Source organism: Puntigrus tetrazona, chromosome 8, assembly GCF_018831695.1.
Source record: "Puntigrus tetrazona isolate hp1 chromosome 8, ASM1883169v1, whole genome shotgun sequence".
In the NCBI taxonomy this organism is placed as follows: Eukaryota; Metazoa; Chordata; class Actinopteri; order Cypriniformes; family Cyprinidae; genus Puntigrus; species Puntigrus tetrazona.
Genome location: NC_056706.1, coordinates 25,729 through 45,117, shown reverse-complemented (window position 1 = coordinate 45,117; position 19,389 = coordinate 25,729). Strand labels below are relative to the sequence as shown.

General features: G+C 37.1%; 1 protein-coding gene across 14 annotated transcripts in view; it reads left to right on the top strand.

Annotated features, from left to right (window-relative positions):
• LOC122350625 (nuclear factor 1 X-type-like) overlaps window positions 1-19,389 on the top strand; it is an 83,022-nt gene that overhangs the window by 37,911 nt on the left and 25,722 nt on the right. For all 14 annotated transcript variants that reach the window (XM_043247293.1, XM_043247292.1, XM_043247282.1 and 11 more), the window contains one exon: window positions 332-863. In XM_043247293.1, coding sequence (XP_043103228.1) covers window positions 332-863 — 532 coding nt within the window. The remainder of the gene's footprint in view (window positions 1-331; window positions 864-19,389) is intronic.

The following is a 19,389-nucleotide window of genomic DNA, read 5'->3' as shown; positions in this document are numbered from 1 at the left end:
TTAAAATTGTGTGTTTTTGTTTTGTTTTTCTTAATAGCATGTCTGTTTTTATATTATATACTCTGGTTAGGAATTTTTGTTCTAAATTGTAAACTAGCATAGCATTGTCTGTTATGTGATGCTTATGACAGACGTTTGTGTGTGTGTGTGTGTGTGTGTGTGTGTGTGTGTGTGTGTTTGTCATACTGGCAAACGCTCACTCGCACGTTTTCCCGTGCCTTCCTTCACAAAGCGCCGCCGAATCATGCTCCGAGATTCTAACGTCTTCTCCCCTTCCCTCCTCTTCTCTCCCCTGCTTCCCGTCTCTCCCACCCTCTCTCCATCCCTCCAGGATGAATTCCATCCCTTCATCGAGGCTCTCCTCCCGCACGTGCGGGCGTTCTCCTACACCTGGTTCAACCTGCAGGCCCGCAAGCGCAAGTACTTCAAAAAGCACGAGAAGCGCATGTCCAAGGACGAGGAGCGCGCCGTCAAAGACGAACTCCTGGGCGAGAAGCCCGAGATCAAGCAGAAGTGGGCGTCGCGGCTGCTGGCCAAATTGCGCAAGGACATCCGGCCGGAGTTCCGTGAAGACTTCGTGCTCACCATCACGGGGAAGAAGCCGCCGTGCTGCGTGCTGTCCAACCCCGACCAGAAGGGCAAGATCCGCCGCATCGACTGTCTGAGGCAAGCCGACAAGGTCTGGCGCCTGGACCTGGTGATGGTGATCCTGTTCAAGGGGAGCCCGCTGGAGAGCACAGACGGAGAGAGATTGGTCAAGTCCCCGCAGTGCTCCAACCACAGCCTGTGCGTGCAGCCGCACCACATCGGAGTGTCCGTCAAGGAGCTGGACCTGTACCTGGCCTACTTCGTCCACATGCCAGGTCAGTGGGTTACGCTCTCTTTCTCTGTCCTACGGCTACTGATACTTGAATGTGATTATTTAAGGGGGGTCAGAACTCGGGGTAAGGTGACACCCACAAAATCACCATCACATTCAGCACACTTATTAACACTTATTATTTGCTTTGAGCGTCTCTGTTCTGCGGCCAGAACCGAAATTACATCAGGGTTTCCACTGTCATGGAAAAAGTTGTGATTTGTAGCCATGAAAAGACTCATTTAAAAACATAGGCAAATGTGTATATTTAGTTCGCAATGTATTTGGTTGTGCTCTGCATGGAAGAAATCCTATCAAACTGCATTCAAATCTCAGGATGATTTTGCGTGTTTTTTTTAAGAACTACTTCTTAAAGTTGTGATTTGCAGGCATAAAAAGTCACGCTTTTTAAAAATCATGCAAATTTAAGTATTTAACTTATAATCTCTTTGGCCATGCTCTGTGTGGAAGAAATCCTATCCAGCTGCATTCAGCTCTCAGGATGATTCTGTGCTTTTTGGAAACGTTCGTACACGCATAATGACCGTTTTAAAGTTGTGATTTTTATGCATTAAAAAGTTGAAAGTTAATTAATTTTAAAAAGCATGCACATTTATGTATTTAATTTGTAATTTATCTGGTCATGCTCTTTACAGAGAAATCCTATAAAACTGCATTCAAGTCTGAATGATTTTATGTCTTATGGAGACATTTTGTACACTGAAAGGTTGTTAAAATCTATTAATTCTACATATTAATAAATGTAAATCCTTCACAGAAATTTAAAAATATGAATTAAAAAAATCTGAAACCCTGCTTAAATGTGAGTAACTCTACATTTCTGCCATCTGCATAGTATTTCATAAGGTATTTTCATATTTTTTGTGATGTTTTAATGTTTATAATAAGATGCTTTCTTTTTGTTTTGTGATGGTGTTTAATATAAATATTGTGTTGCTCGTATTCACAAGAAAACACAAGACGGCTGGCCTTTTCAGTCTTCGGTGCCATCTTGTTTTCTCATTGGCAGTGTGTTTTTAGAGTCGTATCCTTTTGGAGCGAGAGTGTGTGTGAGTGTGTGTGCGTGTGTGTATTCGTGGATAAGTTACTAGCACGGTCTCATACGTTTACTGCCAAACAGTGTTTCTGACACGGCTAACACTCTCTCTGACGCACACAAGATCTGACTGGCCAAACACACACAGGCCAACAAGATCCATAATCCTGTGATTACAAATCTGAAATTGCTTTCTTGCCTTCTTTCTTTTTTGCTTTTGTGACTAATTTGCATTTTGTGGTACTGCAAATAAACCACAAATTTACGGTGGGAAAAAATGGGCATATTTTCAATTAAAAACAATAAAAGAGCCGTTAACAAAATATAAGCGGCTGAATTTGAAAGAAGCTGAACAGTTTCCTGCCCGTCTTTCAGTCTCTCGGTCAGCGCACGCACTGGTTCACTCTGTGCCCAGCAGGGTTGGCCATCGCGCTGCCCGTTCAGAATGTTTGCTGCTGTGCTGCGGTCTTATCTTATCAGGCTAATTCCAGTGTGCACTGCTGCTTTTATCAGGCTCCAAATAGCCTCGCCGGAGACTGGCACCCTGCAGGGCAGCCACTCACAATCCCGGGGCCCGTGGCATCCTGTGCCAGAGCTCAGGGGGCCTTTCTCAACCCCAAACGCACACAGTCCCCATGTGCTGCTGTGGTTGAGGGCATTCAGTATTTTTTTTTTTATTTATTTATTTTTTTTTTATAGCAGATATTTTATTCTTGATTTCAGTTGTGCATTCCTAACTAACACCACAATTATTCTAATTTGAAATAGCTCGAAAGTTCAAATCTGGTATTTTGTGTGTGCCAAAAAAATATCTCTGCATTCTTTGTATTGAATGCTACAGCTCAGCTGTTTAATTTATTGGTTTGCTTTGTGTTTTTGTCCTTGCAATTGTTTATTTGTAGCACAAACTCTTTGTTTGTCACTATTGAATGTGGCCTTCGTTGTCACACTCTCAAATCGAATATTCCTCTTTTGTGTCCATAAGAAAGCGAGAGAGAACAAGAGAAAGGACAGCTACGGGAGTCGCTACAGTAATTGCTCTAGTTGGCACTATTGCAACGCCGTTGGTGCGGGAAGATGCGTGCATGTGTGTGACTGTGAGTGTGTACATTTTTGGGCACTCATTTTCAGCTCTTCATCTTGGTATTTTAAAACACAGAGATGTAACCGTTCGCAAAAAAAAAAAAAAAAAAAAAAAACAATAATCCCTAAACTAATTTTTTCGTTATACTGCAGTGATGGGTAGCTGGAGAGTTTGCTTTTTTCTTATTAAATGCTTTCCATTTTAAATGCCTAGGAAATGGATCGCCAGAGTTTGAACTGAGGCCCGAATTTTTTAACCACTACCCTGCACTTGACAGGGTTTTGGGATTTGACTGGAAAATGTTCCATACTTAGGTTAAATTTAGACTAGTGTTTCTGCCTTTGAATGGAGTGTGAAATGAATTGTTTATTTATGCAAGACTCTTAAGTAGTAATCCAGGTGTATTGGAGGTAAATGTGTGTTAAAGGTGTTTCCATTAAGAATGGTGATTATGGGGAAAGCCGTTGTAATGGAGGGAAGTGGCTTTCGGGGAAAGAGAATAACAATTTTATATCCAGGACTTTATTGTTAAAGCTGCTAATATATCATTATTATGAGAACATAATTTTAACTTTTCCCTACTTTAACGCCCCACACAGGAAATTTAATATTTAACCATTGAAGAGGTGTGAAAAATGTGCTTTCTGCCATTTTGCGTGTTTCACTGCAGCTCTTTAGAAATAAAAATGCCTGTTAAAAAGTAAAATCTTAATAAAACATGCATCCGACTAATACATTTATTTTTCTGCTAAATAATTCAGCATACATGATGATACAAAATGTATTTTTTTTAAATAACCTATTACACAGCAAATGATCAGTAATAAATGAACATTTTGTTTTCTATAAAAAATGCTTGATTTAGTAGTTATTACTATTTTCTAATTGTGCTTAATTTATTGTTATAAAAAAAGTCATTTTCTTGGACTTTAAGGCATGACCCGTTTCTTAAATGAGCGCGAAGTAGTAATTTCTCTCTGTCTGGATGCGGCATTGTGGGAGTGTTTTGTTTGGAAATGAAATGTTTGGAATAGCTGTTAAACAGATTATTTCAGCAGTCGTCATTCACTTCGAGCCAGTGTACATAACGCTTCTCTCTTTCTTTCATCACTCGTTCTGCTTCCAAGTGTCTCCTCTCTCCTTCTTTGTCACTTTTCCTGTCGTCATGGCTCTTTCCGAAAGTCTGATAGACTGTGTAAATGGAAGAAAAATTCACCTCCTTGGGTCATAGGTCAGATTTCCTTTTGTTTGTTTTTTTCTTTGTGGAGAATCTCCTCGATTAATTTTCTGTAATCCTACATTTGTCCTATATTTAATAGCGCGCTCCGCTCTGACTCACCTGAGCTTTGGATTTATTGCTTAAATATGCCACCGCAGCGCTATTAAGCTTCTGGCATTTCTTTGCTATTTTTGTGATCTTTAAGCCCTTATATTTGCTTCATTCCAAGAAAGATGTGAAGTATAACCGTAGAACTGCGTGTAACTCTGGGTTTTACTTTCTCAGCTCCCTACTTACCACAGACATTTATGGGCTTTTTAAGAGCACAAAGGAAGGATTGTAAAAGTGAAACATGTTAACACAAACAAACCAGTATCAGCTCTACTGAATGAGCACCTGCTTTTAACTCCACATGAGTTTTCTCTTCTCAGTGGCTGTTCTTTCTTTACCGTTTTTTATTTTATTTTTTTGTATTAGTGTCAAACATAAAATCTGTATGAACATTATATTGAATATTTATAATTTATCTGACATAGCTTTGCATATTATATATTATTTATCAGCTTTCTGTAATAGCAGTCCTTTCGCATACCATAACGTGGAAATATAAGAGCTCTATAATATAGATTGACAGAAATAAATGGAACCAAACAATCAGATTAAAATTTCCTAAATCAGAATCTAATATTTATTTGCAAATGTATATATTTATGCAGTCCTTTCGTGCATTTGCCATGCAATGTTTGTTAACACTTTATTTTAAGGTGTCTATGTTACATGTACTTACTATTATAATAACATTAAATAAATGCATAATTTGCAAGTTACCATAAGCCAAACCCTAACCATATAGTAAGTACATGCAGTTAATTTTATATTAGTCATACTTAAATGTATAATTACACTGTGACAGAATGTTTAAAAAATGTTTTAACACAAAAACGCTAACACATTGAATAATGCATATAAACAATTTTATAATGTTAATAATTGTTTAATAATATTTTACTATTTATTGTCTTAAAAGTATTGAAACACACACACACACACACACACACACACACACAGACACATATATTAAGTACAATATATACTTTAGCTCTGAAAAATATTTAAATGTTTTGAAATAAGTTAAAAAAAAATGAAAATTACATTTCCTGTTATTATCAAAATGCAAACAACAAAAAAAAGTGTTTGTGTGTGCCTCGAGAGTAAGAGAGAGAGCAAGACAGTAATGTGGCCCACTCACAACGACTCTGGTTACGAGTCAGAGAACACAATGCAGAGCTCAATAACAGCACAGGCCTACTCATTACACACACACACGCAAATACAACGCAACAGCCGCGGAAAGTTGAGCCATAACTCCAATCTATAGAAGTAGAAGTTCTGCATTAGTGCAGTTAGATTGAATTCTCATGGAGCTCATTAGATAAAACCTCTTTAGAAAGAGGAGAAAGGGATGATGAAGATCGCCGAGGGGCAAGAGAGAGGGAGACGGAGAAAAGGCGAGGGAACGGGGGCAGCCTCGTCTGCCATTTTTTGGCACCATGTACGGTGAGCTCTATGTAGAAGGTGCCAGAAGCTCATCGCTGCCAACCTCTCTCCCTCTGATCCTTTCTTCCTCTCCCTCTCCCTCTCTTTTCACCCATTCTCTGCTGCTCTCTCGGGGGGCTCAACCCCAGCGTCGCCCCCGTCGTCTTGATATGTCCTCCTATTTTCAGCTCAACAGTTACGTCAATTATTTTTTTATACAATTCCATTTTTGTTTTGCATATTTGCGTGGACGTGTGCGCGGGGAGGTGGTGCTTGTTTGCTTCCTTTTTTTTCTTAATCGACTTTGTAGGACATCGAAGACAGTTTCTTTTTAATCAGCAAAGGCATTTTTCATCCGTCTCATTAAGAGGAATCTGAATTCTGAGCCTGAACTATCCCTATAAAGCTTCTTTTAGTAAATAAAGTTTATAAAATAAAGTTCTTTAATAATTTATTCAAGTAAATTGTGTTTAAACACACCGCATAATTATACTGCTGTATTTAGGTAGGCTTAATTATTTATATTGTTATTAATAAAAGGTTCAGTATGAAACTGAAGGTGACTTGCTTGTTCGGTGAGTCATTTAATTCAACTTGACCTATTTTTTCTATTCAGTCAAATGCATAGCTATAACTAGTGTTTTTGAAGTGTTTATTAAAGGTGCAATTTGTAATTTTGTTGTTGCAAAATTATAGTGAAAAGCTTTCAGGTGATTTCGCTTTTTTCTGATTTTATTAAATCATATATTTCATTTCTAAAAACTATCTCTGTTCCCTTTGTGGAAGCGCACTATATATAATCATCCTGATTAAATAATTTCATCAGTAAGTGTCTGAAACCCAAACGGTTAGCAATATTAAAAATATAAAAGTATTTGATCAACTATATTGAGATGTAGAATAAAACCTGCCCCTTGAAATATAAAATCCTGTGTAAATGAACATTTAGTACTGTTTGTAGGACTATAAATGTTTTACTGTGGAAAAAATTACATCTTTTGAGTAAAAATACTGTTAATAAACAAATCGCTGTTCATGCTATGTTTGTTAGTTTATTTTGCTGGACACCATGCGTACTTATTTAAAAACCAAGGCAAAACACCAGGTTTTTTAGAATAACCTGAGCCGTTTCCTAAAGGTCAGTTTCTGTTGGTCTCCCATGGGCTGCACGGCTCCACACTTTTCTTCTTCCAACAGATGCACGAAGGGCACAGAGCTCAGCGGCTCATCTTCCTCGGTGAAAGGCAGAGCCGTCATAAATAAATTCTTTCTGGTGTTACTTACCGCATGCGAAAGAGAGAAGGTGTTGTGTGTTTTTTTTTTTGAGCTCCTAGTAAGGGAAAACGGTTGACAAGCACAACAGAAACACAGCGAATCAATTCTGGCATGCGTTTGTGTGTAAGGGAATAGGCCTGGAAAGCAGTTTGGACACAGATCTAGGCCGCCCGTCTCGGTGAGCGGGAAAGAACGCAGAGAACAAGGGATGAAACCGGAGAGAAAACGGCAAGGAACAGGGGGATGGGATAACAGGGGAAAGAAAGGCTGTGTGTGTGTGTGTTTCATAATAAGAGTGTGAAAAATAGGCCTGTAAATGAGAGTGTGTAAAGCTTCATGGCTCTCAGCTCCAGAAAGCCCCATTCATCAGACGGGAGCATCTTCCCGCTCTTAAAACAATGAAAGGCAAACCCCCCCGCTCTGTCGGAGCAGAGGAGAGTCTGTCGTTTGTTTACAGAGATAACAGGATAAACGAGAGAAAGAGAGAGTGCGAGAAATAAAGTGTGTGTGTGTGTGTGTTTTTTTGTGTGCCGAGACAGAGGGCCCCTGTATGCCACCGGATGAAGTGATGGTGGGATAGCGCATGATTAGTATGTTAATAGGCAAATATAAAGTGTTTGTGTGTCTGTGTGTGTTTGCATTAGATCATTCCGGGCCTTATACATATGCATAAACATACAGAAGCGTTTTTGTTTGTGCGTATGGGTGTGTTGAGCTCTGTGTGTGCTTAATTATGAGTTCACGTAGAAGAATCAGTGTGTATTTGCATATGTACATGTTTCGGCATATATTTGGTTGTGTGTGTGTGCGTGTGCGTGTGTTCGAGGCTTTGGCACCTGTTGGTCTCAGCGGTGTTCAGACTTCTGTTTTTCTCTTTTTGCATACTTTTCGGCAAAGGTTATGCTACTTTTATCTATTAAAAAACACATCAAATGGCTTAACAAGATGTTCTGTGTCCTGTGATGACACATTGTTGAAAGAGGCTTTAAATGGCTTTAAAGTTGATACTTTCTGATTGGTTCCAGGGGAAGGTCATTCTTAGTCTAGAGAACAGGATAATCATCAATGTTTTGTTTAGTTTTTTTTTCCCTAAAAGAATAAATGAACTGGTAATTTCATTAACCTTTTTTTTATCTATCAACATCACATTACATATTGATGTTTTTCAAACAGTATGATTAAGGATCGTTTTATTCAGAATTAAACTTTTGGGGGAAAAAAACATCTCAGGGTGTAGATTATTTATTCTAAATCTGAAAAGAAATTATTATTCCCTATTCGCATGCACTTCAAATGTTTGGGCTTGGTAAGATTTGTGTTTATTCCCAACAAAGCTGAATTTTAATTTTTAGCAGTAATATTATGCTATATTTTTACAATGTTTATTTGAAAATATGTTAAAATTAGATTTTTATTCTTATGATGCAATGCTGATGCAATGCAATGCATTATATTTCGGAAAACATTTTAGCACAAAATTCAACAGAACAGCATTTATTAAACCATTTTGTAATATTAAAAATTTTCTGTCACATTTGATCAGTTTAATTCAAGCTTATAATTTTTTTTTTGCTTAACCCAACCTTTCTTGTATAACCAATACATCAAAACAAAAATGACTAATACACTGTTTTTATACTCTGGAAATGCAAACCTACTTTTTTATAAAAAAATTTGTTAACAACTTTTCCGAAAATATTAGATTTTTACCATGAAGTCTATAACAGAGTTTTCTAACAAAAAAACTCTGTAGCAAAATGACAGCGGTCCCACACAAACACATGCTCCGCCTCCACAGTCCGTTTGGCAGCAACAGGATTGGCTCTGATTTAGGCTGGTGTCATGACAACCGAATAACCCAACATACCTTGTCTGGGCTCTATTCAGGGTTCTATAAGGGCAACGTCAGTTCACATGGACTCTGTGGCCGAGCATCGGGATAGACATCATTTCTCTCAGATGGGTTTTTAAGGGTAATATCTTAAACACCACATCAGTAAGAAAGAGAGGGAGAAATATACATTTACAAATATAGAGAGGATTTTCAGCGTCACGCATATTTATGTTGCATGGCTAGCTGCCCGGAGCTGCCTCCTACACGTGAGAAAGAAAGAGAGCTCGTCCATAATAAACGACTGTACAGTACTCTATTTTGAACCGCACCATTCGTCTCGCATGAATATTCAGCTGCATGCATATGATTTGCAATCTTTCTGTCACATTAAAAGCCCTGCAGCCATGAAGCAAATATCCATCTGTAGGCCACGTTTAGTCTCGGAGCCAAACTAATACCACCTTACACTGTTCGCACAAGCTCTCTGGATTTCATCAGAACTCTGAAACATTTATTTATTTCACTTCTGCAGACTTTCTCCTTTTGCAACAGGCACTGGGACATTTACACTCATGCACACACACATTGTGCAAATAAAGATAGTGGTTTTGCATGGCACAGTTCAAGGATTTTATTTGGTTTTCTGTAACTGCAAACAAATTTGAATATCCACTCCATCCGCTGCAAGCCAAATATTCACTCTGACCAGAAAGCCCTCAAATCTTTTGTTCAAATTACAGTTGCATCGTCTGTGCATATCTTTTTATTTTGTGCATAATTGTATGTACTGCATGCGAGGAGAATGCAGTAATATTTATTCAGAGGCATTTAGCATAAACACTCCTGTGCGTCTGTATACATATAGACCGTTGGGTGGTCCCTGAAAATGTAGGTTAATTCAGGGTTTGCTATCCTTGTGGAGACGTTTAGGGAAGGAAAACCTAACACACACATCCACACACACGGCCTGTATGAGTGTGTATGTGTGCAGGAGATCTGGTCAGGAAATTTTAGCATTACAGTATAAGCTTTTGGCTTTAAATGATGCTGAGCAATGTTTAAGCATGCCACACACACACACAAAGAATATTTCACATCTGGCAGGGAGCATGTGCTAGTCTTATTTGCAGAATACACACAAATAGTCTGGCTGGCTCCTTATGCTAGCATGTCACAGGCTTATGTGTTTAGAAAGAGCAGAAGATAAATATTATACATTTTATTATACATAAGCCCTTCATATATTTCTCTTTCTGGCCTGTAGCTCATGAGATGTCTATATGACTGGGAAATCTAGCAAAAACCATTATATCTCTACAGTTCAAAAGTTTTGGTTAAATTTGTGTGGAATATAACATTTTTCATAATTTTTTTTTTCTATTCTGTTTTCTATTTGAATATATTCCTGTGGTGTAAAGCCGAATTTTCAGCATCGTGATCTTCAGTGTCGCATGATGCTTCAGAAACATTTCTTGATGAGCTAATCTTTTTTTCCAGCATTTGGTGGCTAGAAATTTTAAAATAGTATTTGTTTGAAAAATAAATATTTTACATAAACTGCCACTTTTGATAAATTTCAGTCCTTGCTGAATAAAAGCATTAATTTCTTTTTAAAAAGTCACCCCAGAGTTTTAAACGGTTGGATATTCTCAGCCTTGTGTGTGTGTGTTTTTGTATAAAATATGGAGTTTTGTGTTTTATTTATTTGCAAAAGGGTTAGAGTTTGGATTAGGGTTAGTCTGTACAAATTATAATTAGCTTGGCTGAAAAACAAAAGGAGTCTTTTAGAGAGCTAAATAAACGTGTGCATGTGTGTTTAGTCTCATTTTTCACCTTCTTGGAGTGGATCCCTTGATTAAAGGAAGTGAAAGTGTTTAAACACACACAGACAAACACTAGAGTGATATCTGGATCATGTGCTCACATGCTGTCTGTGTGTGTGTGTGTGTGTGTGTGTGTGTTTGACCTCTTAAGTGTATTTGTGTCTGTGTGCTGATTAAGATTAACTGCCTTTTTATCTTCAGAACTCTTAATCTCCCTCTGTCACATTCTCTCTTTGACATACATTCAGCCTTTGACGTATTCACACAGGTGCATATGCAGGGTTTGATGTGTGCAAAGAGTGCCTGAAGGTGTTCTGTGTAAGCCGACTTGGGTCATGTAAGGTTGACATAGTTTACGAGGAGGGTGTGACTACTTAGCAAGCTAATAATGGACTTTTGAGCATGTATCTAATGCGAAACAAATACAAAATGCAAAATCCTTTTAGCTGGTATTTTGCTACACATATAGATCTTCTATTTTGAAACGTATGACAAGAAATAGTTCTAGAATATTGTTCTAGAGCATTACTTGCTCTAAGAGCTCTGGAGCATTAGTCTCTGGGGTCTAGAATATTGAGTGCTATAACGTACCACTTATCATTCATTACCCTGAATGTTCTAGTCAATTTTATGAAATTACTCTAAGAGTTCTAGTATTAAGGGTTCTAGACTGTTTATTATGTGAGCTATAGTGTGTTACTTTGAGGATTCTTCAACATTAACTGCTCTACAGTTGCATTGCTCTTTAAAACATTATTTTAAGAGTTCTAGAACAGTACTCTGAGAACTTGAGTGAGTTCTACATTATTTCAAGGGATCTAGATAGAATACTTGAAAAACATAATTCTGGTAGCTCTATATGAATCTATATGAATCGAAGGGTTCTAGAATAACATAATAGAAAATAATTCTGAGATATCTAAAGGACACGTTGATTGTAGAATTCTCAGATGGGGTTAGTGTGTTCAGTGTGTGTGTAACTGCAGCTGTCACCAGAAAATATTGTGTGTGTGTGTGTGTGTGTGAGAACAGACGTTTGTGCCTGTAGAACTCAAGCACATGGGAACCTCAATATTCTTTAGTAACTATCAGAGCTCAACAGGAGGTGATGGATTTTAATCCAGTGTTTGATCACACGCAGACCTGAGCGAGGAATTCTGAGAGCAGAACACACACACACACACCAACCCCTCTGAATATTTACAAGTCACGGCTTGACATGGAAGGAAGTCAGACTGAGAAATAGAGAACTGGAAGGTTAAAGGCTACGGTTAAAGATCTGATGAGAGAAATCAGAGACCGAATTAAGAGAGGTGGAGAATGTGACGAGCACTGGTGTCAAAGGAAAGCGCTGTGTGCGTGCGTGTGTGTGTGTGTGTGTGTGTGTGTGTGTGGTGGGTTTTCTAAGGTCACAGTGCAGAATATCACACTGGAATGTGGAATGCTGAAACACTGCCAACACAAGCACATCAACTACACACACACTGTACTCTCTCTCCACTCCCCCACTCTTGACTCAGTCATTTGTGTTATGAAAAGTGCTTTAGTACGTGCGTTATGTCCAGTCTGAGAGCTCTGTATACGTTATACATTAGACACAGTGTATCATACACACATACTGGATCAGACCGTGTGTCAGCCACATGCTCGCACTACCAGAGCCCAGGACTGCTCTTCATTTACAATACTTCTCTCTCCGCTGTTTGTTTACTTTGCAGGTAAATCAGATGGCGCACACACACATTTGTTTGATGTTCTCCAAAAGCTCCGGAGACTCGCTGTATTTTTTTCTTTCCCACTGGCACAAGCCAAAATTTTGTGGTATTAAAAAAAAAAAACAGCAGAGAGCGCCTTTAAAAAATAAGGAGAGATGAAGGAAACGGTAAAAAAGTGGCGTCTCCTGCCAAGAAAATGTTCCATGCGCCCTTAATGTTATAGCCAAGGAGGAATACAAGTCAGAAGGCACATTTGCAATCGATTTAGTATTCACAGAGCGAGCTGTGAAGCACAGCGTCTCTGGACAGGTAGGAAAGGTACGAATTAAAGAGAGACTGAAACTTATGTGTTTTAAAATGCTTACTTTTATTAAATTGTTTTACCGTGCTTAACCTTTGTGTAAGTGTAAGAGTATCATTTATTACGCTACTACAAGCACTGTAGAAGTGCACACTACTTAATACAAAGTAAAAAATATAAGAAAAGGTTTTAAAAATAGTTATTCTTCTGGTTTAGCTTTAATGTTTAAATGTACACTGCTAGTAAATGATTTGGACAAATATACTCATTTTGTTAAAAATGTCCTTATTTTATAAAATTTTTTACTATTAGAAAAATAAAATAATCACTGCTATAAAATAACAAAGGTGATTATAAAGATACCATTCAAGTTCAAGAATCTAATACATGTATTCAGCAGGGATACATTAAATTAATCAAAAGTGACTTTTCTTTTATAATGTTGCAAAAGATTTCTTTTTTAAATGCATTCTGTAATTTTATATTCTTCAAAGAATCCTGAAAAAATTGATTAAAAAAAAAGAACTGATAAAAAAGTGCATATATTTAAAGACTGGTGTAATAGCTGCAGAAAATGCATCTTAGCATCATAGGAATAAATTCTGTTTTAAAATGAGTTTTTAAAAAAACAGTTATTATTGATTGTAGTAATATTTAGCAATAATATGTTTGTGATGTATTTTTATTAAATAAATAGTTCTTTAGTATGTCCGTTTGGTGAGTAAAAGAGACATCAAAAGCATTATAAAATTTTAACAACCCCAAACTTTTGAATGGTAATTTGTTGTTTTTGTCATGTAAGGAAAATTTATGTTTGCATATTAATTTAAATTTATGCAGTTACGCTTTTTGGAAATCATGAGAAACATAAATTTAGTCAAATTCGTCATCATTTTTAGCCAGTGGTGCACGTGTACTGTAGGTATATGTCTGTATTTTAGTGTGCGGTGGTGACGTGTTTTCTCCGTAGGTCCGGCATGATGAAGATTTTCCATACGGAGCATCACATAGCTTCACATCTGAGAAAACTATTCTTTCCATGTGCTTTTTCACGCTTTCGCTCACTCTTTTCATGTTTTCTTACCTGTGTGTGCGCATATGTGTGTGTCTTTGTGGGTGTACTCGCTGTAGGCGGCTCTTAACCAGCAGGGGACCGCTGGCACCACAGGGGCTCCTTGTTTGGACTTTGATTGATTCTTGCAGTTCATATATATGTTTATGTGTGTGTGTGTGTGTGTGTGTGTGTGTGTGTGAGAGAGAGAGAGAGAGAGAGAGAGATGGTAGTGCTGCAGAAGATAGTGATTGTGCTTTGGCCGTCCCAGATGAGAGTAATTTATACCTGCTCACATGCTCAGAGGCTTTGCAGGGTCTAATGAAATCATCGGAGGGGGAGACATCTGAGAGGAAATATAGCAAAGTAAAACCTACAGCCGGTTCGTTTCTATATAACACACCGCTTTCATTTTTTTTCTGTTTGGACTAAGAGCTCGGAAAAAATGACTGGAAGGTTGGGAAAAAAAGAGAGTTATAGTATACAGCGAAAGAAAGAAAGAAACTCTATGCTGAAACTCCATAATGGACACAAATAAATAGTGTCTCTCTTGTGAAGCACATGAGAGACTATATACTGAAATGAAAATTAGTGTAGAAAAATATTTCACTCACTAATACAGAATTAGGAAACAATGCATTGAATTAAACATGTCATTTTAAAGTAGAAAGACTGAAAAAAAAAACCTCAGTGTTTATTATTTACATTTAGTTTTTTAGTTTTACCTTTTTTTTTTTTTTGTTAATTTTAGTATACATTTTATAACGTTGTTTTTATTTATTTTTTTATTATTTCTTTATTTAAATGTCTATGTAGTTTTTTTTTGTTGTTGTTGTAGCTGTTTCAGTTAATCAGGTGACACTAAAACTTTTCCATAAAGCAGGGTTTCTGACTTTATGGGTTTAGTGACTTGATAAAGTTAATAATGAATAAATCCAAAAAATAAAATAATTATAATTATTAAAAAAAGAATAAATATTTACCTGTATGTTATGTAACCAGAGAAATGGTGCAAGGGGTGCTTTAAACACATGATTTAGGTTAAAGGAGTTTGTCTGTCAAAAAAGTTTAGGAATCCCCCCCGTAAAGCATAAAGTTAGCAGCTCAGTAGGTTCTGTAAAAAAAAAGCTGTGCTGTAAATAAACAAACAGGACAAGAACAACATGCCCGAGCGTTGATGGTCTGTTGGCTTTAATCAGAACAAGTGTGTGAGTGTGTCTCGGTGTCACTGATGACTGGCAGTGTCATCCCTCCCAACACAAGATGTCTTTCTCTGGATTGTGCGGCCCACCAATCACACATTTGAGTGGTTTGTTTTCATTGCAGCACATTTCACACTGAACCCGTCCTCGTCTGCAGTCTCTCACAGGAGTGACATCATACACACAAAAGCAGGAGGGGTCTGCATTACTTTCACTGTTTGTCTTCTCCTCTTAAATCCTTCATGCTTAGTTGACCTTTGAAAAAGACTAGGGCTGCTACATTTAAAGTCAGAATGTTTTTTTAGAGGATGCATTAAATCGATCAGTTTGACAGCAAGATTTCTGTTTTAAATAAATGCTGTTCTTTTGAACTTTTAGAATGCTGTAAAGAAATTAGTAACCATTTCCACAAAATGATGACATTTTGAATAATAATAATAAATATTTATTAAGCCACAAATCAGTATATTGAAATGTTATAAGATTGGAGTAATGATGATAATTCAGCTTTGCATCACATAAATAAATTACAATTGAGAATATATATGAAAATAATAAAATGATTTAAGTTATTTCACAGTATTTTGGTTTTTACTGTGTTTTTGACCAAATAAATGCAGCCTCGATGAGCAAAAACAAAACGTACTGACCTTATATCCAGATTTAATCTAAATAAATAGCTACTAAGAGGTTTCTCTGCCATTTACTTATAACAGAACCTGTCAAAGTAAATGAAGTAAATTTTCTCTTACGTTTAAAACACCTAAGTAACTAATTAATTGCCTGTTAACATGTTAACTGTCACAACAGAACTCTTGTGAGTTGGTACGCACTCGTTGGATGCCTCTGATAGGGTATTCTGTTAACAGTTTACATAAACCACATGATAATTACCTCTAATGTTCTGAGGGGAAAGACTTCTTGCCCTCTGGAGGATGATATAATTATACAGAGCTGTGTGCAATTAAATATTACAGATCGGTTGATTCTGTAAACAAACCCTCAAAAGTGCTGCTCTCTTCAGACTATCACTGTACTCGAGGGGTTAGTTTGACATTATTTTACAATAATTCACTCGTCCTCAGAAATCTGTATTCTGTATTCTGAGCTTCAGAGGGCAGTTGGGAGACGCTGTTAGATGTCAACATCCTCTTGACAATTAATATAAACAAGATGCAAATATGCCTGACATCACACAGCTGTCCATTCACCCTCACAGCTGCTCGATTTATAGACTCGTTCCAGATTCCTGCTCTTCTTTCCCATGTGTTCTTTTAACAGATTTCAGGCCACAACTGTTTACGGTTGTATTCATTAGGACGCATTATGATATTTCTCCCATCGTGCCACCACAATGCAGACCGAGTACCCGTCTAAACCGTACACCAAGCCATTTTGGTTTCCTCACTGAAAGCGTGACGCTCACAGCGGTTGTGTATTTTTTTGGGATCTGTGTGTTATGTAATACGGTGCTGTGTTAGTGTGAAAGTAATCCCTCTCTCTTGTTTGAAGAGTGTTTCCCTGGAGGCTACTGAGGCATGTCGTAGGGTCAGAGGTTAATACAACAGCACGTGTGCGGGTCATGCCGATGTGTGTTAACAATAACAAGCTGAAGGTCAAAGGTTAAAATAGCTGTTAGGCATGGCAGCTGCATGCGTGCGTGGTAGGATAATTACTACATGTCAGATTTTTTTTACAAGCTTTTAGTAGATTTATACGTTTGTGGAGAAAGGCTGTGCGTATCATTGTGAAGTGTTACTGTATTGTAGTGTAGGGTTTTCTGGATTGTTGCTAGGTGTTTAGGGCCCATTTACAAGACTTTGATATTCTGGTACTTAAAAATGGCTTGGGCTTTCGGGTCTTCAACGAGTCTTTTGACAGTTTGTTCACCTGCCTTGTAAAAATAGCAGGTATGACATTCTCATATTGTATCTAAAATATATAGACAGATATGTTTTTTTATTTAATATTACAATAGAGATTTTTAAGTGAAATGTTATTGGAAAAGTTGCTTTCTGTAATGCTGATGATATTGTTTCTTCCTACCCAACATTATTGTTAAAGTTGTAAAAATTGTAAAAGAATTGAAACTATTTTTTTCAATGGAATTAAATATGATTTCTAATCAGTTTTGAATCTAATAACACAAATGTAATTATTTATTGTAATCATTTAATTGATTTGTTTAATTTTAAATTACATTTTGTCATGCTTTTTCATTTTCATTCATAAATGATTTCTTTCCACCAATTTGTTTAAATGAAATCACCACGTTCTTTAAAAAGCAGAATGAATATAGTGATGTGATTATTCATTTATAATCATCTTTGCTGAACCCGTGGCACTGACTCGCATCCTTGGGTTCCTTGGAGCCCTGTTTGGAAATGCACGGTTAGGAAACAATTTGATGTATAATTCATTTGTAGCACAAACTGTGAAGGATAAGGCAAAGTTTAATACACAGGATTATTTTTAATATTTCAAAATACCTCCTTCTCTCACACACCCTTGTTAAAGTTTATCTTTGTTCGTTTATCATTTTTAGGATATTGATTTGTTTTGTTTCTTCAGGGACTGTTATTATAGCTTGATGTAGAACATCCATATCTCTATCTAGTCACTGTGTTCTCTCTCTTTTTATGTGTGTTTGTAATATGTTGCGGCTCAGATTGAAAACAGATTTCTCAAGGGCCTCCACTAGACAAGATTCCCTGCATACATGCACACACACACACACACACGCTGCCATAATTGTACAGTGTGTCTCAGCTTAGTGCCAGTGGTTTGGCACCAGATTTAAGCTGCGTGTGTGTTTTAAAAGTGCCAACATGCCCAGTGTTATTTTTTCTGTATATCCTCTCAATCCTCCCAAATGATAGACTCCACCACAATCACGCAAACTGTGTGTGTGTGTGTGTGTGTGTGTGTGTGTGTTGATTTGGTCTTACCTAACTGTGTTAGGATGTTATTTAGGTTGAGCTCTGATTGATTGAGATTTGAGTTGTTATGTAGCTAAATCCTCCATTAAGGGACTAAACACCCTGTAACCTTTCAACCTCATGTGGACATACACAATCTCACACCCATTTTAGAACCAGGACCCTGCAGACCCAGATCAGCAGATCAAACATCACAAATAACCTCAAAAATCACTTCGATGGCTGCAGAAGTGCTGATTTGTTGAGCTCTGGTCATGTAATGTGTCATCGGTAAAGATGCTTAGTGAGCCATGAGAGATCAGTGAGATCAGTCAGTTGTGTGTGTGTGTGTGTGTGTCTGTTTATAAAAGTGTCAGTCAAGATTTGATTGTGGCTAGTAAAAAACAAGATGATTTAGGATTTTTTCGGGTGTAAAGACATTGATGTGAACATGAATTTAAAAAACTTGATTGCACATGTTCTGAAATGTCAATTTATGCAGTTATGCATGTTGTTGGTGAGATATGGATTCCTCAAGTTGCCACAAGAGGCGCTATAACAGTAGTATAAATTCATTAGCGACATCTGTTATGGCTAGTTTGCTTCAATAAGCTATGAACATTTCAAAGATAACTCACTTGAGTACTGAAATTTGAAATGTTTGTGTACTTGCATGCAAATATTCTATGTAAAAAAAAGTGATTATTTTAGTACCATTTCACTTTAATTTGTTTCAAGTGTATTATTAGTTGAAGTTTTTTATTGCATGGTCGCAATTTTATAAAATTTTATTCTAAGCAATTTCTTTAATCTTTGGAGTAGCCAGACTTTTATTTTGTAATTTTTTTTGTACCAAATATTCATATCTTTATTGCATGTCTGAATTAACCTGCGTTGCATGCTATATCGCCATCTGCAGGTGGGATCTGACCCAATGACATCTAGTGATGATGATTGAAGAAAACAGATTTATTGTGTTTAATTTTATTAGTTTTTAACTTGTTAGTCTAATTTAGTTTTTGATTAATTTGTTTCTGAATATGTTTTTAAAGCCATTATAGTGTTAGCAAGCACTAACGTGCCTAATGTGTATGAGTGACTGATAAAGTGTGTGTTGTAGTGTGAGAAACGTGTGTGTGTGTGTGGTGGGGTGGTGGAGGGGCAACGAGACCTCTATGCGCTGCTTTGTAAGAGTGTGTTCATCAAAGATGAAACATGAAAGGAAATGAAGGAGTGTGAGATTTGGACATGTTGAGAGACTTCTGTGGTCTTGCTATTGGCAGACAAATGTTTTCATTTGTCTACTCACACTGCAATAATATAACCATAACTAGAAAGAGAGAGAGAGTTGGCTGAAGAAGACATTAGATATGTGAGTGCCAGAGAACTGTCTATTCATCATCCTCCTGCATTCATTTATATTCATATGTGTGGGAACCTAAACTGCTATAACCGAAAGTAGTTAGCTACACAACAAATGACTAATAAAAAGTACATAACTACTTTGAAGCTATA